General features: G+C 37.2%; 1 protein-coding gene across 11 annotated transcripts in view; it reads left to right on the top strand.

Annotated features, from left to right (window-relative positions):
- Positions 1–5,946, top strand: part of LOC116581844 (disintegrin and metalloproteinase domain-containing protein 32-like) — a 195,478-nt gene extending 189,532 nt beyond the window's left edge. For 4 of the 11 annotated variants that reach the window (XM_032329137.1, XM_032329133.1, XM_032329130.1 and 1 more), the window contains 2 exons: positions 2,262–2,294; positions 4,653–4,698. In XM_032329137.1, the coding sequence (XP_032185028.1) occupies positions 2,262–2,294; positions 4,653–4,683 (64 nt within the window). In that variant the 3' untranslated portion in view covers positions 4,684–4,698. Of the gene's footprint in view, positions 1–2,261; positions 2,295–4,652; positions 4,721–5,439 lie in introns of those variants that run through there. The other 7 variants (XM_032329134.1, XM_032329131.1, XR_004282259.1 and 4 more) reach the window with 6 other exon arrangements.
- The last annotated feature ends 16,329 nt before the right edge of the window (positions 5,947–22,275 follow it).

Raw genomic sequence — 22,275 nt, 5'->3', positions numbered from 1 at the left:
CGCACGTGCTGTGTGCACACACACACTCACACTGACAAATAGAAAAACTTAAAAACATAAAATATATTGACATATACACACACATACACATCCATATAACTAATTTTATAACCATTTCGAGGCACCTGGATGGCTCAGTCAGTTAAGCAGCTGCACTGGGCTCAGGTCATGAGGCCAAGGTCTTGCGATTGAGCCCCAGATCTAGCTCCATCTCAGGCTTGCTGCTTAGTGGAGAGCCTGCTTCTCCCCCTCCCTCTACCTCCTGTGCTGACTACTTGCTCTCTCTCTCTCTGTCAAATAAATAAGTTAAAAAAAATGCTCTCATTTCTTCTTTCATATGTCTTATCCTAAAAACCTGTTGACATAATTCATCTCTTCTAGGATCATTATTTGCCTACACTGAGTGAGGAATGATACCATTAATTACAGGAAAATGTACATTTCATTTGGTGTAGTATAATTTGGGATGTTAATCTACTGGTCTAGCCTTTTGGCTTGATGTGTACTAGGGAAATATTTCTGGATAAGTTTTCACTTAAGTTTTAATAATGTCACTTGATACTGTTGCTGCACTTTACTAATATAACATCTACACTATAGTTTTCAGGTCAATTCTTTTTTTTGGAATGATCTTTATCTGGTAGAAATTTAGTGGGAAAGGCTGTTGAAGTCAAGGAATACAGAAAGGGGTGAATCCCAGAATGGTTATATTAATGTCACTTAAACATAATTTTTATTTTTTTATTTTTAAAATTAATTTATTATTATTATTATTTTAATTTGACAGAGAGAGAGATCACAAGTAGGCAGAGAGGCAGGAGTGAGAGAGGGAGAGGTAGACTCCCCGCTGAGCAGAGAGCCAGATGTGGGACTCGATCCCAGGACCCTGAGATCATGACCTGGGCCGAAGGCAGAGGTTTAACCCACTGAGCCACCCAGGTGCCCCATAATTAATTTTTAAATACTTCAATTCAATTAATATTTCCAGTCTTTTCCTAAAAAACAGAAGGATTTTAGGTAATCTAATAGAGAAATTCAATTATTAATCTGTCACATATTGTCATTTGGCTTTTAACTTCTAGATTCTTTACCTACATGATTTCCTTTTCATTAGTCATTGTTATTGTTATTGCACTAAATGAATACTTACTAAGATTTAACAACATATTTATCCATTAGTTTGTTCACTATTCATTCTTGAACCTGTTTTCTCGTTTTGATTTCAATTTCCTTTTTTACCCAGTAGTTTGTAATTTACACTTGTAAGCAGTGTCATCCTCAGGAACAATGGTCTCATGGGAATTCTGCATGCTCTGAGTTGTGGGCATACACTAGGAAGAGGGGAATGTTTTAGGTTTGCCTGTCTTGAAGCATGAATGTTTCAGAATTTTCTATACTTAACTGGTTCAAATTTGTGGGTAGTAGAATTAAGAAATTGAGGTCCTGTGCTTTTTACATATTGCAGACCTGAGGTTTTACATCTCTAGGTAATCTTTATCCATCCATGTGGCCAAGAAAACTTACCTGTTGTATTCCCAGTAGCCATAACTTTTCTTATCCCCACTTAGGACTACTGGTCCTGGGGTTTGTTTTAGCTTTCTAATGTCTAAATACCTGCTTCAACTCCTTCCAAGCTAAGGTTAGTAAAACCATGTTTATTAGGGTGTGAGTAATTCCTATTCCCTTATAATCATTCAGCTTTTGCTCCTGTTTTCCCTCTGAACTTCTAGTTTCTTCATTTTTTACTAACAGAAGGAAAAGCCTTTCTAGTTGTCGACCTCCATTGGGTGTTAGATTTTTATAATATTTTCTTCAGCTTTTCTGTGGAACGGAAAAGGAAAGCTTTACTTACGGAATAGAAAGTGGAAGTTTTTCCTGTCATTTCTTGCTGATAAATTGCCCAGAAGTAAATAATTGTGTTTTAATTTGCATAAATGTGGCAGTTTACATTATCAGTGAATTTAAAAAGCTAACTTGAAGCCTGACAGCCAAATTTAGGCATTCATCATCAAACTTACATATTGTGCTTAGAGGTGATTAAGAAAAAAATGCATCTCTGCTATGTAGATACTTTTCCCCACTGGAGAACTTAAGTTTTGTATTATATGTTGCACTTGATGTTGGGTGAATATTTTTTTGCATGTCCCAGGTGTTAAGTTAGTTTTGATGTAAAACATCCTGATCTTCATTCTTACTATAGTCAAGTTTCTTAATATAACTGTTAGACATTATTTTTATCTTATATTTTTATTTACATCCAGGTCAGAAAGTAGTGCTCAAACATCTACCAGCAGGTAAGAAATTTAGGAAGTGTTTCTCGTAAATAAGTGTACCTTGAAAATAAGAATGAACAAATAAATAATTGCTTAATATATTTTGGGCCCCCACAATTGATAAAGCCCTAAAAATAATTTTTTAATATATTCCATTCTAGGAATGAGTCTTTTTTCTTCAGCTGACTGAATTTTTATTGATTTCTTACTTTATTGGTACATAGGAAAAACTAGTTAAATCTAATGAGACAAGGTATCTATAACTATTTTGCAGAACTAACTCATAAGCAGAGGATTTTTATATCCTTTATGTTGAGAAGCATAAAGGGAAATTTTTTTTGGTTCAGATTACATTTGCCTCTATAACCTCAATATAAACAACTGAGTGAACTCCATTGAGGAGGAGTTTATCAAAGAGATGGTGTCATAAGCACACTAAAATTCTTTGCTTCTCATAGCCCCTCAAGAGCCCAAAGTTGTGTTAACAAAGGTTCTCTGAATTTTTCTTAAGTTTTCAGTTTCCCATGCTCCACAGTTGTGGCCTTGTGATCCCTCTGAAGTATCAAATACTGGTCTGTTCACCTTTCCTTCTTCCTTAGAGAGTTTAGTTTTCTCCTAAGGTCTGATGTTTTTCCAAGTGTTTTCTTTTAGTTACTTTCAATCCACTAGTTTTCCAGAATATCCTTTATAGCCATGGGTTAAATTTTCAGGCTATACCATAACATTGATAGTTTCTATCCTTTCTGATGAAGTCCTTTCCTCCATTAGAGAAGCTGTGGAATTTCTACATCCTTGATTCTCTCTGTTATTTTTAGATGTCTTCTAACATCATAACCTCTTATAGATGTTAGTTACATTTTCTCAACTAATTATGAAAAAAGAGCTGATTTTATTATCTTCATTCCTCTTCATGGGATTTGTGATATAATGCTCAAACACTGTAATTCTTCCAGCCTTTTGCATTACTTTCCCTCTATACTCTGATACCACTTGAAGGTAATGGCCATGTGTCTTTGCTAACCAATTTAGAGGTAGCACCTAGCAGAGTACATGTGTAAAAGTACTAACTTATTGAATAAGTGATTCTCTTGAACTTCACATACATAATTAATATTATAACTACTCTAATTGGAGTCCCCTCTCTCATAGAATATGAGGTTCATGTAATCATCCTCTTCTAGAAATGGTGTTCAACGGGATTGAGGGATAGTCAAGGACATCATTCATAGGACATTATATATTGCATTTGAAGAATATAATTTGGAACATTAATCCATTCATCCAGTTTGTGTTTAGCATATACCAGAAAAACATCCTTGAATTATTCTTTGATTTAAATTTAATGAGCTAGGTATAGTTGCTCTGCTTTTATTATTATAGTGCTTATTAGATTTTTTTCTTCTCTTCTTTTTAAACTTCTATTTCAAATATATATTTTTTTCAGTTGAAAAGCTGGTGGGAGATATTGGTAGAACAAGCTCTTTGTGTTATAACATTACTAAAATAAGAATTTTTTTAAGTGATGGATATCTAATTGGTTGTGCATATCAGTAGACTCATAAGTCTAGATTCTTAAATTGGCTTGGGGGAAAACTAACTATAGTTAACCTTTGAACAACATGGATTTGAACTAAGCAGATCCACTTAAAATGGATTTTTAAAATAAATATAGTACAATACTACAAATGTCTTTTCCTTATTACTTTCTTAATAATTTTTCTTTTCTCCAGCTTACTTAATTATAAGAATACAGTATGTAATACATATAAAATATAAGGTATGTGTTAATTGACTGTTTATATTATCAGTAAGGTTTCCAGTCAACAGTATACTATTAAGTAATTAAATTTTGTGAGAGTCAAAGTGTTATACGTGGATTCTGACTGTGTAGGGGTTGGCAACCTTAACTTCTGTGTTGTTCAGGGGTCAACCATATATTTAAGGAGTGTGTTTCACAGAGTAGTAGGAAGAACCTACTTTACATTCTGAAGATAGCAGAGGTAAGGAAAGGATGGGAAGAGTAAAATTATATCCCTTATCACAGAATTATCTCACTAATCTTACTATCTATATTATTTTCTCTGTCAATAAACCTCACTAAATTTCTCTTTAATTTATTCTTTTTTCTCTAATTCTTTTGGTTAGAGGATTAGAGGTTAATCTATAGATATAAAAATTAGAAAAGGGTCCCAATAATTTTATTTTGACTTTGGTAATAAAGAGTATAAACATAGACGTTTGGTAGATATTTCTTTCTTACTATTATTTTGAAAGAAAGAGGAAGAAACTTCCATTAAAAATTAAAAAAATAACTTTATCAGATTGCATTTTATCAAAATGAAAGTATTATTTCCTTATTTACTTAGATCCAAATCACAGGAAAGCACCCCAAACACCTAACAGCAGGTAAATACATTAGGAGCTGTCTCTAAAATTGAAACAAAATTTATAACCTATAATTAAATCCTAGGTATTTATTAGGTAGATGAATTAGTTAAGTACTATATCAGAAACAACATACTAATCTTTACTAATCTTGCTATTAATGAGTATTTATTCATTTAATCTTTTTTCTTCAGTTTAGTAAAGTTCTGTTGGGAACTTGCTCTTGTGGACAGAATGGAATTAACGAGTTTGAATTCAATAAGATATCTAATAAGATATAATATATAAGATATGTAAATTAGTCTATAAAATAAATTCATAATTAAGGCCACTTTATCCATTAGGTATTATAGGCATAATATTTAAGGCCTATGAGTTTCTAACTGCCAAAAAAAAACACTGTTTACCACATGAAAAACTAAATAGATTAGCTCCAATATATGGAAAAAGTAAAATTAATAATATATTTCAATTTCTAAACAAATGCCAACTCTTAACTGTTACATTCATAAACACTGTATGTGGAAAAATGTAAGTTTTTCATTTGCAATACTTCTGATTAAATATGATGCTTCTCCAGAAATCAGGAAATTGTAGTATAAACATTAATCTCAGGCAAATAATTTCACAAGTAAATTGCAAAAAGTTTTTCTAGAATGCTTTTTTCTGACATTTGAATTTTTTTGCTTGGTAGTACCCCCAGTTGTTTGTATATTTTACAGTGGAGGGGAGTTTATTTGCTGTCAGTACCTTAAAAATGTGTCTCTTTTCTTTTCCATAGTAACTAATAATTCCTTCAGAGGACAATGGATATTACAGAGTGTCTCACTGAAATGAAAATTCCACCTTTCCTCCCTTGGTCACAGTCAAAGGAAACAATAAACTGCATGTGGAACTATTTGCATGTGCATCTGTATTTCTTTCTTCCTCTACCCCTGAGGCTTCAGTTCTGTCATAACAGGTTACTTAACTGAAGATACATCAACTCAAGCATCCCCATCCCAACCACACTCGCTGAGCTTTTTTTCCCAGCTCTCCTACCACCCACTGCTGCTTTCCTGCCTGGGGCCCCAGGTGCTGGAAATCTGCATCAACTTTTACTCAGGAAGAGCTCATGCGTGGTAGGTAGTCCATGGTCTTCCTCCTGGTATTTCTTACCAGACTTGACTGGGGCGTACAGATCTCAGTTAATCCGATATATTCCCACCTTACTCACCCAACAACCCCAGTCTAGGCTTCTGAAGGAAGCTGTGTTCACTTTGAGAACTGTACTTTACCGTCCAGGATTCTTGCTCTACCCACCACCCTTCCCTTGTTCCTTGACTAGGTGATCCACAGGATGAATCCCAGAAAACAGAAGGACCCAGAGAGCTTGGACTGGATCTCAGGGGTAAAGGTTAACCTCTATCAGAGTTTAGTGACAAAGTTGATGAACTGAGTTGGGAAAAGTTTCTGTCATTTTCCATTTTCTGAAAGGTTGTATGAGGTTGTTTCATTTTCCAATTAAATATTTGATAAAATTCACTGAGGTAGCTGGAGTTTTCTTTATGAGTAGATCTTAATTATGGATTCAGTGTCTTTAATAGAGGACTATACAGATTTTTTTCTGCAGTAGTTCTTTCAAATATTGTAATCTTAAAGGAGTTCACCCATTTCATTTAGTGGCTGGTCTTTTGGCATAAAGTTGTTCTTAAAAACATTTTTTAGTGTCTGTACTTATGTCCCCTCTTTCTTTCTTTCTTTTAAAAGATTTTATTTATTTATTTGACAGAGAGAGAGAAAGAAAGAGATATCACAAGTAGGCAGAGAGCAGGCGGGGCAGGGGGAGCATAACCCCTGCTGAGCAGAGAACCCAAGGCAGGGCTTGATCCCAGGATCCTGAGATCATGACCTGAGCCGAAGGCAGAGGCTTAACTTCCTGAGCTACCCAGGAGCCCCTATGTCACTTCTTTCATTCCTAATCATAGTAATTGTAGTTCTCTTCTGATCAATCTTGATAGCAGAGTTTTCACAATAATGAATCCCTTAATCTCTCAGACCACCTCTTGTCTTTTTTTTTTTTAATTGCCTCTGTTTTCTGCTTCATTGATTTCTGCCTTTTTAAAAATTTGCTCTATTCCTGGCTTTTGGAATTAGAAGTTTAGATAATTTATTTTAAACATTTTCTAATTCCTTTTAAAAGTATATATTTGTTCTATGTACTTCTTTGGCTTCATTTTGTGAATTTTTATATGTTGTATTTTTATTATTCTTCAGGTCAAATTTTTTCCAATTTTCACTTTGATCTCTGAATTATGGATTACTTAGGAGTGTGTTAACTTCCAAATATTTGGATATTTTCTGTTTAGTCTTTTCTTATTGATTTATAGTTAATTCAGTCATGGTCAGAGAATGTACATACACAATTTCAATCTTTTGAAATTACTGTTTTGCTTATGGTCCAGCCTATGGCCTATTTTGGTGAATGCTCCAGGTGCACTAAAAAAAATGCAGATTTTGCAGTTGTTTAATATATAAATGTCAAGTCAAGTTTATTACTAGGGTTTTTGAAATCTTAAAAATTTTTTGCCCTTTTTATGTTATTCCCTTAAAGAGATCTGTTAAAATTGCCAATTATTATTGTTGATGTGTATTAGTGTTTCATGTATTTTCAAGTTATATTTAGTGCATGTACCTTTAGTACTGGTATGTTTCCCTGATGAACTGACCCTTTGTCATGATATAATTCTTATTATCTCTATTATATTCTTAGTTTTGAATTTTACTTTTTCTGGTATTAATATAGCCATGCCAGCATTTTTACAGTTATTCTTTGCAAGGGATATCTTTTTTCATCCTTTAACTTTCAGTGTATCTTTTTTAAAATTTAAGATGTATCTGATGTAAACAACATAACATTTGAGTCTTGCATTTTTTTATTTATTTTATTTATTTTTATTTCCAGCATAACAGTATTCATTATTTTTGCACCACACCCCGTGCTCCATGCAATCCGTGCCCTCTATAATACCCACCACCTGGTACCCCAACCTCCCACCCCCCGTCCCTTCAAAACCCTCAGATTGTTTTTCAGAGTCCATAGTCTCTCATGGTTCACCTCCCCTTCCAATTTCCCCCAACTCCCTTCTCCACTCTAAGTCCCCATGTCCTCCATGCTATTTGTTATGCTCCACAAATAAGTGAAACCATATGATAATTGACTCTCTCTGCTTGACTTATTTCACTCAGCATAATCTCTTCCAGTCCCTTCCATGTTGCTACAAAAGTTGGGTATTCATCCTTTCTGATGGAGGCATAATACTCTATCCCCAGGGGTACAGGTCTGTGAATCACCAGGTTTACACACTTCACAGCACTCACCAAAGCACATACCCTCCCCAATGTCCATAATCCCACCCCCTTCTCCCAAACCCCCTCCCCCCAGCAACCCTCAGTTTGTTTTGTGAGATTAAAAGTCACTTATGGTTTGTCTCCCTCCCAATCCCATCTTGTTTCATTTATTCTTCTCCTACCCACTTAAGCCCCCATGTTGCATCACCACTTCCTCATATCAGGGAGATCATATGATAGTTGTCTTTCTCTGCTTGACTTATTTCGCTAAGCATGATACGCTCTAGTTCCATCCATGTTTTCGCAAATGGCAAGATTTCATTTCTTTTGATGGCTGCATAGTATTCCATTGTGTATATATACCACATCTTCTTGATCCATTCATCTGTTGATGGACATCTAGGTTCTTTCCATAGTTTGGCTATTGTGGACATTGCTGCTATAAACATTCGCGTGCATGTGCCCCTTTGGATCACTACGTTTGTATCCTTAGGGTAAATACCCAATAGTGTAATTGCTGGGTCATAGGGCAGTTCTATTTTCAACATTTTGAGGAACCTCCATGCTGTTTTCCAGAGTGGCTGCACCAGCTTGCATTCCCACCAACAGTGTAGGAGGGTTCCCCTTTCTCCGCATCCTCGCCAGCATCTGTCATTTCCTGACTTGTTTATTTTAGCCATTCTGACTGGTGTGAGGTGATATCTCATTGTGGTTTTGATTTGTATTTCCCTGATGCCGAGTGATATGGAGCACTTTTTCATGTGTCTGTTGGCCATCTGGATGTCTTCTTTGCAGAAATGTCTGTTCATGTCCTCTGCCCATTTCTTGATTGGATTATTTGTTCTTTGGGTGTTGAGTTTGCTAAGTTCTTTATAGATTCTGGACACTAGTCCTTTATCTGATATGTCATTTGCAAATATCTTCTCCCATTCTGTCAGTTGTCTTTTGATTTTGTTAACTGTTTCCTTTGCTGTGCAAAAGCTTTTGATCTTGATGAAATCCCAATAGTTCATTTTTGCCCTTGCTTCCCTTGCCTTTTGCGTTGTTCCTAGGAAGATGTTGCTGCGGTTGAGGTCAAAGAGGTTGCTGCCTGTGTTCTCCTCAAGTATTTTGATGGATTCCTTTCGCACATTGAGGTCCTTCATCCATTTTGAGTCTATTTTTGTGTGTGGTGTAAGGAAATGGTCCAATTTCATTTTTCTGCATGTGGCTGTCCAATTTTCCCAGCACCATTTATTGAAGAGGCTGTCTTTTTGCCATTGGACATTCTTTCCTGCTTTGTCGAAGATTAGTTGACCATAGAGTTGAGGGTCTATTTCTGGGCTCTCTATTCTGTTCCATTGATCTATGTGTCTGTTTTTGTGCCAGTACCATGCTGTCTTGATGACGACAGCTTTGTAATAGAGCTTGAAGTCCGGAATTGTGATGCCACCAACGTTGGCTTTCTTTTTCAATATCCCTTTGGCTATTCGAGGTCTTTTCTGGTTCCATATAAATTTTAGCATTATTTGTTCCATTTCTTTGAAAAAGATGGATGGTACTTTGATAGGAATTGCATTAAATGTGTAGATTGCTTTAGGTAGCATAGACATTTTCACAATATTTATTCTTCCAATCCAGGAGCATGGAACATTTTTCCATTTCTTTGTGTCTTCCTCAATTTCTTTCATGAGTACTTTATAGTTTTCTGAGTATAGATTCTGTGTCTCTTTGGTTAGGTTTATTCCTAGGTATCTTATGGTTTTGGGTGCAATTGTAAATGGGATTGACTCCTTAATTTCTCTTTCTTCTGTCTTGCTGTTGGTGTAGAGAAATGCAACTGATTTCTGTGCATTGATTTTATATCCTGACACTTTACTGAATTCCTGTATAAGTTCTAGCAGTTTTGGAGTGGAGTCTTTTGGGTTTTCCACATATAGTATCATATCATCTGCGAAGAGTGATAATTTGACTTCTTCTTTGCCGATTTGGATGCCTTTAATTTCCTTTTGTTGTCTGATTGCTGAGGGTAGGACCTCTAGTACTATGTTGAATAGCAGTGGTGATAATGGACATCCCTGCCGTGTTCCTGACCTTAGCGGAAAAGCTTTCAGTTTTTCTCCATTGAGAATGATATTTGCGGTGGGTTTTTCATAGATGGCTTTGATGATATTGAGGTATGTGCCCTCTATCCCTACACTTTGAAGAGTTTTGATCAGGAAGGGATGCTGTACTTTGTCAAATGCTTTTTCAGCATCTATTGAGAGTATCCTATGGTTCTTGTTCTTTCTTTTATTGATGTGTTTTATCACATTGACTGATTTGCGGATGTTGAACCAACCTTGCAGCCCTGGAATAAATCCCACTTGGTCGTGGTGAATAATCTTTTTAATGTACTGTTGAATCCTATTGGCTAGTATTTTGTTGAGTATTTTCCCATCTGTGTTCATCAAGGCTATTGGTCTATAGCTCTCTTTTTTGGTGGGATCCTTGTCTGGTTTTAGGATCAAGGTGATGCTGGCCTCATAAAATGAGTTTGGAAGTTTTCCTTCCATTTCTATTTTTTGGAACAGTTTCAGGAGAATAGGAATTAGTTCTTCTTTAAATGTTTGGTAGAATTCCCCCGGGAAGCCGTCTGGCCCTGGGCTTTTGTTTGTTTGGAGATTTTTAATGACTGTTTCTATCTCCTTACTGGTTATGGGTCTGTTCAGGCTTTCTATTTCTTCCTGGTTCAGTTGTGGTAGTTTATATGTTTCTAGGAATGCATCCATTTCTTCCAGATTGTCAAATTTATTGGCGTAGAGTTGCTCATAGTATGTTCTTATAATAGTTTGTATTTCTTTGGTGTTAGTTGTGATCTCTCCTCTTTCATTCATGATTTTATTTATTTGGGTCCTTTCTCTTTTCTTTTTGATAAGTCGGGCCAGGGGTTTATCAATTTTATTAATTCTTTCAAAGAACCAGCTCCTAGTTTCGTTGATTTGTTCTATTGTTTTTTTGGTTTCTATTTCATTGATTTCTGCTCTGATCTTTATGATTTCTCTTCTCCTGCTGGGCTTAGGGTTTCTTTCTTGTTCTTTCTCCAGCTCCTTTAGGTGCAGGGTTAGGTTGTGTACCTGAGACCTTTCTTGTTTCTTGAGAAAGGCTTGTACCGCTATATATTTTCCTCTCAGGACTGCCTTTGTTGGGTCCCACAGATTTTGAACCGTTGTATTTTCATTATCATTTGTTTCCATGATTTTTTTCAATTCTTCTTTAATTTCCCGGTTGACCCATTCATTCTTTAGAAGGATGCTGTTTAGTCTCCATGTATTTGGGTTCTTTCCAAACTTCCTTTTGTGGTTGAGTTCTAGCTTTAGAGCATTGTGGTCTGAAAATATGCAGGGAATGATCCCAATCTTTTGATACCGGTTGAGTCCTGATTTAGGACCGAGGAGGTGATCTATTCTGGAGAATGTTCCATGTGCACTAGAGAAGAATGTGTATTCTGTTGCTTTGGGATGAAATATTCTGAATATATCTGTGATGTCCATCTGGTCCAGTGTGTCGTTTAAGGCCTTTATTTCCTTGCTGATCTTTTGCTTGGATGATCTGTTCATTTCAGTGAGGGGAGTGTTAAAGTCCCCTACTATTATTGTATTATTGTTGATGTGTTTCTTTGATTTTGTTATTAATTGGTTTATATAGTTGGCTGCTCCCACGTTGGGGGCATAGATATTTAAAATTGTTAAATCTTCTTGTTGGACAGACCCTTTGAGTATGATATAGTGTCCTTCCTCATCTCTTATTATAGTCTTTGGCTTAAAATCTAATTGATCTGATATAAGGATTGCCACTCCTGCTTTCTTCTGATGTCCATTAGCATGGTAAATTCTTTTCCACCCCCTCACTTTAAATCTGGAGGTGTCTTCGGGCTTAAAATGAGTTTCTTGGAGGCAACATATAGATGGGTTTTGTTTTTTTATCCATTCTGATACCCTGTGTCTTTTGACAGGGGCATTTAGCCCATTAACATTCAGGGTAACTATTGAGAGATATGAATTTAGTGCCATTGTATTGCCTGTAAGTTGACTGTTACTGTATATGGTCTCTGTTCCTTTCTGATCTACCACTTGTAGGCTCTCTCTTTGCTTAGAGGACCCCTTTCAATCTTTCCTGTAGAGCTGGTTTGGTATTTGCAAATTCTTTCAGTTTTTGTTTGTCCTGGAAGCTTTTAATCTCTCCTTCTATTTTCAATGATAGCCTAGCTGGATATAGTATTCTTGGCTGCATGTTTTTCTCGTTTAGTGCTCTGAAAATATCATGCCAGCTCTTTCTGGCCTGCCAGGTCTCTGTGGATAAGTCAGCTGCCAATCTAATAGTTTTACCATTGTATGTTACAGACTTCTTTTCCCGGGCTGCTTTCAGGATTTTCTCTTTGTCACTGAGACTTGTAAATTTTACTATTAGGTGACGGGGTGTGGGCCTATTCCTATTGATTTTGAGGGGCGTTCTCTGAACCTCCTGAATTTTGATGCTCGTTCCCTTGCCATATTGGGGAAATTCTCCCCAATAATTCTCTCCAGTATACCTTCTGCTCCCCTCTCTCTTTCTTCTTCTTCTGGATTCCCAATTTTTCTAATGTTGTTTCGTCTTATGGTGTCACTTATCTCTCGAATTCTCCCCTCGTGGTCCAGTAGCTGTTTGTCCCTCTTTTGCTCAGCTTCTTTATTCTCTGTCATTTGGTCTTCTATATCACTAATTCTTTCTTCTGCCTCATTTATCCTAGCAGTGAGAGCCTCCATTTTTGATTGCACTTCATTAATAGCTTTTTTGATTTCAACTTGGTTAGATTTTAGTTCTTTTATTTCTCCAGAAAGGGCTTTTATATCTCTCGAGAGGGTTTCTCTAATATCTTCCATGCCTTTTTCGAGCCCGGCTAGAACCTTGAGAATTGTCATTCTGAACTCTAGATCTGACATATTACCAATGTCTGTATTGATTAGGTCCCTAGCCTTCGGTACTGCCTCTTGTTCTTTTTTTGTGTTGAATTTTTCCGTCTTGTCATTTTGTCCAGATAAGAGTATATGAAGGGGCAAGTGAAATACTAAAAGGGTGGCAACAACCCCAGGAAAAAATGCTTTAACCAAATTAGAGGAGATCCAAAATCGTGAGGGGGGAGAAAGGGGATAAAAAGAGGTTCAAAAAGGAAGAAAGAAAAAAAAAGAAAAAAGAAAAAAAAGAAAGAAAAAAGAAAAAAAAAAGAATTAAAAAAAAAAAAAGGAAAACACCTAAGAAAAATGTAAAAAAGAAAAAATATATATATTAGATAAACTAGTAAAAAATCGTTAAAAAAGAAAAAGGTAACAGTTAAAAAAAAAAATTTTACCCGAAGGCGAGAAAAAAAAAAAAAACAAAAAATGAAAAAGAAAAAAATCACATTAACTGCAAGACTAAAAAAAAATCACAGGGAAAAGCCATGAGTTCCGTGCTTGGCTTTCTCCTCCTCTGGAATTCTGCTGCTCTCCTTGGTATTGAAACCGCACTCCTTGGTAGGTGAACTTGGTCTCGGCTGGATTTCTTGTTGATCTTCTGGGGGAGGGGCCTGTTGTAGTGATTCTCAAGTGTCTTTGCCCCAGGCGGAATTACACTGCCCTTACCCGGGGCCGGGGTGAGTAATCCGCTCGGGTTTGCTTTCAGGAGCTTTTGTTCCCTGAGCGCTTTCCGTAGAGTTCCGGAGGACGGGAATACAAATGGCGGCCTCCTGGTCTCCGGCCCGGAGGAGCCGAGAGCCCAGGGCCGCACTCCTCAGTGCGCCCTCAGAAAACAGCGCCCAGTTACTCCCGTCTGCCTGACCTCCGGCCGCGCTCCGAGCTCACCAAGCCTGCGACCAGTTCAAGGTAACACCGAGCTGTGAGCTTACTGTCGGCTCTGTCTCTGTAGCCGGCTTTCCCGTTCCAATACCCGCAAGGTCTGCGACACTCAGACACCCATGATCCTTCTGTGACCCTGCGGGACCTGAGGCCACGCTGAACCCGTGTGGGCTTCGCCCCGGTTTAGCCTCTGGAGCGATGTCCCTCAGCGGAACAGACTTTTAAAAGTCCTGATTTTGTGCGCCGTTGCTCCGCCGCTTGCCGGGAGCCGGCCCCTCCCCCCGGGGTCTATCTTCCCGTCGCTTTGGATTCACTTCTCCGCCGGTCCTACCTTTCAGAAAGTGGTTGTTTTTCTGTTTCCAGAATTGCTGCTGTTCTTCTCTTCGATCTGCCGATGGATTTTCAGGTGTTTGCAATCTTTAGATAAGCTATCTAGCTGATCTCCGGCTAGCTGAAGCAGTCTCAGCCTGCTACTTCTCCGCCATCTTGACTCCTCCGCTTTTAGTATTTCATTAGTTGTGTATAATACCCAGTGAGCATTACATCCTATGCCCTCCTTAATGTCTATCACTCAGTTACCTCATTCCACCATTCCTCTCCCCTCCAGCAATCCTCAGTTTTTTCCTATGGTTAAGAGTCTCTTATGGTTGTCTCTGTCTTTGATTTCATCTTGCTTTATTTTTCCCTCCCTTCCCCTATGCTCCTCTGTTTTATTTCTTAAATTCCACATATGAGTGAATATGATTATCTTTCTCTGATTGACTTATTTCACTTAGCATAATACCCTCTAGTTCCATCGCCATCATTATAACGGCAAGATTTCATCTTTTTTTTTTTTTTTTTTAAAGATTTTATTTATTTATTTGACAGAGAGAAATTACAAGTATACTGAGAGGCAGGCAGAGAGAGAGAGAGAAGGAAGCAGGCTCCCTGCTGAGCAGAGAGCCCGATGCGGGACTCGATCCCAGGACCCTGAGATCATGACCCGAGCCGAAGGCAGCGGCTTAACCCACTGAGCCACCCAGGCGCCCCAAGATTTCATCTTTATGATGACTAATATTCCATTGTACGTGTATACCACATTTTCTTTATCCATTCATCCATTGGTGGTCATCTGGGCTCTTTGCATAATTTGGCTATCGTGTACATTGCTGCTATAAATATTGGAGTGCAGGTGCCCCTTCAGATCACCACATTTTTATATTTGGGGTAAATACCTAATAGTAGTGCAATTGCTGTGTCATAGGGTAGCTCTATTTTCAACTTTTTGAGGAACCCCCAACTGTCTTCCAGAGTGGCTGGACCCAGTGTTGCATTCCTACCAACAAAGAGGGTTCCCCTTTCTCTGCATCTTCGACAACATCTGTCATTTTATGACTTGTTAAATTTAGCCATTCTGACAGATGTGAGGTGGTATCTCATTGTGGCTTTGATTTACACTTCCCTGATGCCGAGTGATGTTGAACATTATTTTGTGTGTCTGTTAGCCATTTGTATGTCTTCACTGGAGAAGTGTCTGTTCATGTATTTTGCCCATTCCTCAGTTGGATTATTTGCTCTTTAGTGTTGGATTTGATAAATTCTATATAGATTTTGGATACTAGTTCTTTATCTGATAAGACATTTGTAAATATCTTATCCCATTCTATAGGTTGTTTTTGGTTTTGTTGACTGTTTCCTTTGCTGAGCAAAATATTTTTATCTTGATGAAGGTGCCTGTTTCCCTTGCCTTTGGAGATGTATCTAACAACGTGTTGCTGTGGCCAAGGCCAAGGAGGTTGCTGCCTGTGCTCTCTAGGATTCTGGGGGATGCCTGTCTCACACTGAAGTCTTTTATCCAATTTGAGTTTGATTTTGTGTATGGTAGAAGGAAATGGTCCAGTTCCATTCTTCTGCCAATTTTCATTTTCTTTCTTCTTCCAATTTTCCCAACACCATTTGTTGAAGAGACTGTCTTTTTCCATTGTGTATGCTTTCCTGCTTTGTTGAAGATTAGTTGACCATAGAGTTGAGGGTCCATTTCTGGGCTCTCTCTTCTGTTCCATTCATCTCTGTGTCTATTTTTGTGCCAGTGCCCTACTGTCTTGATGATTACAGCTTTGTAATAGAGTTTGAAGTCTGGAATTTTTTTTTTTCAAAATTCCTCTGGCTTTCTGGGTCTTTTCTGGTTCCATATAAATTTTAATATTATTTGTTCCATTTCTTTGGAAAAAATTGATGGTATTTTGATAGGGATTGTGTTAAGTGTATAGATTGCTTTAGGTAGCATAGACATTTTCATAATATTTGTTCTTCCATTCCATGAGCATGGAACGTTTTTCCATTTCTTTGTGTCTTCCTCAATTTCTTTCATGAGTACTTTATAATTTTCTGAAAACAGATTATTTGCTCTATGGTTAGGTTTATTCCTTCGTATCTTATGGTTTTGGGTACAATTGTAAATGGGATTGACTCTTTCATTTCTCTTTCTTCTGTCTTGCTGTTGGTATATAGAAATGCAACTGATTTCTGTACATTGATTTTATATCCTGTCACTTTACTGAATTCCTGTAGGAGTTCTAGCAGTTTCGGAATGGAGTCTTTTGGGTTTTCCACATAAAGTATCATATCATCTGCAAAGAGTGAGAGTTTGACTTCTTTGCAGTTTGGATGCTTTTATTTCCTCTTGTTGTATGATTGCTAAGGCTAGGATTCCTGGTACTATGCTGAATAGCAGTGGTGATAGTGGACAGCCCTGCTGTGTTCCTGACCTTTGGGGGAAAACTCTCAGTTTTTCCCCATTCAGAATGATATTTGCTGTGGGTTTTTCATAGATGGCTTTGATGACATTGAGCTATGTACCCTCTAACCCTACACTGTGGAGAGTTTTGATCAAGAAAGAATGCTGTATTTGTCAAATGCTTTTTTGTATTACTGAGAATATATTACTGTTCTTGTTCTTTCTTTTATTAATGTATCACATTGATAGATTTGTAGTTGTTGAACCAACCTTGCAGCCCAGGAGTAAATTCTACTTGGTTGTGGTGAATAATCCTTTTAATGTACTGCTAGATCTTATTGGCTAGTATTTTGCTGAGAATTTTTGCATCTGTGTTCATCAAGGGTATTGGCCTGAAATTCTCCTTTTTGAAGAAGTCTTTTTCTGGTTTGCTGATCAAGATAATGCTGGCCTTATAAAATGAGTTTGGAAGTTTTCCTTCCATTTCTATTTTTTGAAACAGTTTCAGGAGAGTAGGAGTTATTTCTTCTTTAAATGTTTGGTAGAATTCCCCTTGGAATCTGTCTGGCCCTGGGCTCTTGTTTTTTGGAGATTTTTGATGACTTCTTCAATCTCCTTACTGGTTATGGGTCTTCAGTGTGAGACAGGCATCCCCCAGAATCCTAGAGAGCACAGGCAGCAACCTCCTTGGCCTTGGCCGCAGCAACACGTTGTTAGATACATCTCCAAAGGCAAGGGAAACAGGCACCTTCATCAAGATAAAAATATTTTGCTCAGGTTTTCTATTTCTTCCTGGTTCAGTTGTGGTAGTTGTGTCTAGGAATGCATCCATTTCTTCCAGATTGTCAAATTTGCTGGCATAGAGCTGCTCATAATATGTTCTTATAATTGTTTGTATTTCTTTGGTATTGGTTGTGATCTCTCCTCTTTTGATCATGATTTTATTAATTTGGGTCCTTTCTCTTTTCTTTTTGATAAGTCTGCTCAGGGATTTATCAATCTTACTAATTCTTTCAAAGAACCAGCTCCTACTTTCATTGATTTGTTCTGCTGTTCTTTTGGTTTCTATTTAATTGGTTTCTGCTCTGATCTTTATTATTTCTCTCTTTTGCTGGGTTTAGGCTTTCTTTGTTGTTCTTTCTCCAGCTCCTATAGGTGTATGGTTAAGTTGTATACTTGAGATCGTTCTTGCTTCTTGAGAAAGGCTTGTATTACTATATACTTTCCTCTCAGGACCACCTTTGTCATGTCCCAAAATTTTGAACAGCTGTGTTTTCATTTCATGTGTTTCCATGAATCTTTTTAATTCTTTAATTTCCTGGTTGATGCATTCATTCTTTTGTAGGATGCTCTTTAGCGTCCATGTATTTGAGTTCTTTCCAACTTTCCTCTAGTGGTTGAGTTCTAGTTTCAAAATATTGTGGTCTGAAAATATGCAGAGAATGATCCCAGTCTTTTGGTACCTGTTGAGACCTGATTTAGGACTGAGGATGTGATCTATTCTGGAGAATGTTCCATGTGCAGTAGAGAAGAATATGTATTCTGTTGCTTTGGGATGGAATGTTCTGAATATATCTGTGATGTCCATCTGGTCCAGTGTGTCATTTAAGGCCTTTATTTCCTTGTTGATCTTTTGCTTGGATGATCTGTCCATTTCAGTGAGGGGAGTGTTAAAGTCCCCTACTATTATTGTGTTATTGTCTATGTGTTTCTTTGATTTCGTTATTAATAGGTTTATATATTTGGCTGCTCCCATGTTAGGGGCATAGATATTTAAAATTGTTAGATCTACTTGTTGGACAGACTCTTTAAGTATGATACAGTGTCCTTCTTCATCTCTTAGTCTTTGGCTTAAAATCTAATTGATCTGATTTAGGGATTGCCACCCCAGCTTTCTTTTGATGTCCATTAGCATGGTAAATGGTTTTACATGCCCTACACTTTAAATCTGGAGGTGTCTTTGGGTCTAAAATGAGTGTCTTGCAGACAGAATATTAATGGGTCTTTTTTTTTTTTATCAATTCTGATACACTGTGTCTCTGTATTGGGGCATTTAGCCCTTCTGCATTCAGGGTAATTATTGAAAGATATGAATTTAGTGCCATTGTATTGTTTGTAAGGTGAATGTTGCTCTATATTGTTTCTGTTCCTTTCCAGTGTGTTACTTTTAGGCTTTCTCTTTGCTTGGAGGACCCCTTTCAATATTTCCTGTTGGGCTGGTTTGGTGTTTGCAAATTCTTTTAAGTTTTATTTGTCCTGGAAACTTTTTATCTCTCCTTCTATTTTCAGTGACAGCCTAGCTGGATATACTATTCTTGGCTGCAAATTTTTCTCTTTTATTGCTCTGACTATATCATCCTAGTCCTTTCAGGCCTGCCAGGTCCCTGTGGATAGGTCTGCTGCCAATCTAATATTTCTACCATTGCATGTTATAGACATCTTGTCCCAAGCTGCTTTCAGGATTTTTGCTTTGTTACTGAGACTTGTAAGTTTTATTAGTACATGACGGCAGGTGGACCTATTCTTATTGATTTTGAAGGGGGTTCTCTGCACCTCCTGGATTTTGATGCTTGTTCCCTTCACCAAATTAGGGAAATTTTCTACTATAATTTTCTCTAGTATACCTTTTGTCCCCTTTTCTCTTTCTTCTTCTTCTGGAATCCAAATCATTCTAACATTGTTTCATCTTATGGTATCACTTATCTCTCGAATTCTCCCCTCATGATCCAGTAGTTGTTTCTCTGTCTTTTTCTCAGCTTCTTTATTCTCCATCATTTGGTCTTCTATACTACTCATTCTTTCTTCTGTCTCATTTATCCTAGCAGTAAGAGTCTCCATTTTTGATTGTACTTCATTAATAGGTTTTTTTAATTTCAACTTGGTTAGGTTTTAGTTCTTTTATTTCTCCAGAAAGGACTTTTATTTATCCAGACAAGGTTTCTCTAATATCTTCCAAGCCTTTTTTGGGCCCAGCTAGCACTTTGATAATCATTATTCTGACCTCTAGTTCTGACATCTTACTAATGTCAGTATTGATTAGGTCCCTAGCCATCAGTACTGCCTCTTGTTCTTTTTTTTTTGAGGTAAGATTTTCCACCTTGTCATTTTATCCAGATAAGAGTAGATGAATGAGAGAACAAAATACTAAAAGGGTAGCAACAATCCCTGAAAAATATACACGAACCAAATTAGAAGAGACCTGAAATTGGGGAGAGAAGAAAGGAGAATAAAACAAAGAAAAAATATATTTTAGATTGGTGAAGAGAACAGAACCATGCACTTGATCACTTGAGTTTGGGTGTACTTTTGTGTGTTAGAAGAAACTGCTTCCCAAAATTTTAAGAAAAACTTATATATACATACAAAGATAAGGGTAAACACGACGAAGGATGGAATATGGTTGTAAAAATGAAAATTAAAAAAGATTCTAAGAAAGGAGTTGATAAGATAAGTTAGTTGGAAAACAAAAACAAAAACAAAAAAAGGAAGAAAGAATGTGATTAGTCTGGAGAGCAGAACAAAGCCATGCACTAGATTTAGGGTATATTTTGATCTGTTAGAAGAAACTAAATCCCAAAATTTTAAAGAAAAAAAAAATGCAAAAAAAACAAAAGATTAAATATAATGAAGGGATAGAATGTGAGTATAACAATGAAAATTTGAAAAGATTTTAAAAAGATATTGATAAGATAAAATACTTAAAAATGTTAAAATCAGAAAGGAAAAATTTAAAAAAATAGCACAAGAAAAAATATAATGAAAAAGAATTTAACTTTGAAAGAAAAAAAAAAAAACAAAAGCAAAAATGAACTACTGGGACTTCATCAAGAAGAAAAGCTTCTGCACAGCCAAGGAAACAATTGACAAAACTAAAAGGCAACCTACAGAATGGGAGAAGATATTTGCAAATGTCTTATTAGATAAAGGGCTAGTATTCAAGAATCATGTGAAAGAAGCCACGAATTCTATGTGTTGCATTGCCCTAGCTCTGGAGTTCTTATGGTTCTCATTGATTAGTGAATTTGGTCTTGGCTGGATGTTCTTGCTGATCTTCTGGGGGGAGGGGTCCATAGCAGTGATTCTCAAATGTCTTTGCCCAAGGCAAATTGCACCTCCCTTGCCAGGGATGAGGCTAAGTAATCTGCTCAGGTTCACTCTTGGAGTTTTTGTTTCCTGAATGCTTACCATAGCACTTTGGAGGATGGGAATGAAAATGGTGTGGCCCAATTCTAGCCCTATAGGAGCTGAGAGCTCAAACCTCCACTCCTCAGTGCGCCCTCAGATAAAAGCAGTCAATCCTCCCATTTCCCTCATCTCTGGCTGTGCTCCATGGTCACCCAGCCTGTGACAGAACATTTCTCTCTCTGGTGCACGGCCCTGTTTGGAGTCTCCAAATCCAGCAGATTCCTGCAATGTGCTCCCATACCACTCCCATGGGGGAGGCAGGTCGGGATCTCCCCAGATCTGCCACATTTGGGGTCCCCGCTTGGAGAGCAGTGCCTTGGATCATGGTTTAAGGTAACCTTGAGATGAGAGTCCACTCCTTGTCTCCATCTTTGCAGCTGACTTCCCTGCTCCAATAACTGGGAGCTCTGCCACACTAAGATAGCTCTGTCTATCTATGAGGGCTTCACCCCCCACTTAGCCTCTGGAGCGATGTCCCTCAGTGGAGCAGACTTCTAAAAGTTCTGATTTTGTGCTCCTCTGCTCTCTCACTTGCCGGGAGCTGGCCCCTCCCACTGCAGTCTCTATTCCCATACGTCACCTCAGATTCACTTCTCTGCACGTCGTACCTTCCAGAAAGTCATTGATTTTCTTTTCCTAGAATTGCTGCTCTTCTCATCTATCTCCTATTGAGTTTGCAGGTCTTCAGAATGGTTTAATAACTATCTAGCTGAACTCCTGGGACATGATGATATTCAGGGTCCTTTGCCATCTTGCTCCTCCCTCTGTAGGAAGAATTCTAAAGATGTTCCTCCAAAATTCCTGTCCCCTAATTATTCAATTAAACATTAATCTAGGTATTCCTGCAAAGCGACTTTGCAGATGAAACTAAGGTTGCTAATCAGGGTATATTAAGATTGAGAAATTATCCTGGGCACATTTTTTAATTCTAAAATAACCAGTAAAAGAAAAATGTAAAAAGTACATAGTTGTCATGACAATAAAAGAAAATTGAGTAAGAAAGAATGATCAATCCAAAGGATGGCAAGAAAGGAGAAAAACTGGCATAAAAGGGACTAGGCAAGCAGATAGTCAATAGGAAGATGATATGTGACAACCCAGCTATAATAATAATTTCAAGTTGACTAAATGGCCCCCTTAAAATACAGAGATTATTAATATAATTGCAAATAAATATAGACCAAACTATATACTTATTCTTTGAAATTAGTTGGAGTATTTTAAGGCCTAGGACATGATAATTTTGTTAATGTTTCATGAATGGTTGGGAAGAATGTTAAGTTCTCTATGGTCAATTTAGAATTGTATGGATGTTTAATGGGTCAAACTTATTGGAGTCATTCAGTTATCTTATATTTTTATTATATTTTGTCTGAATTTTGACCCATCAATAATTATAAAAGGTATGTTCAAATTTCCAACTTATGTGGTGGTGCTTATGTCAATTTTCCCCTATATTCCTACAATTTTTGTTGATATATTTTTAGTATACTTGGTTATATAAGTATGTATTTAGAATGAAACTGAGGAAATTGTTATTTTGACATCTTCC

This window comes from Mustela erminea, chromosome 21, assembly GCF_009829155.1.
Source record: "Mustela erminea isolate mMusErm1 chromosome 21, mMusErm1.Pri, whole genome shotgun sequence".
Classification (NCBI taxonomy): domain Eukaryota; kingdom Metazoa; phylum Chordata; class Mammalia; order Carnivora; family Mustelidae; genus Mustela; species Mustela erminea.
Note: the sequence above shows the minus strand (reverse complement) of the source record. Positions and strands in the feature narration are given on the sequence as shown.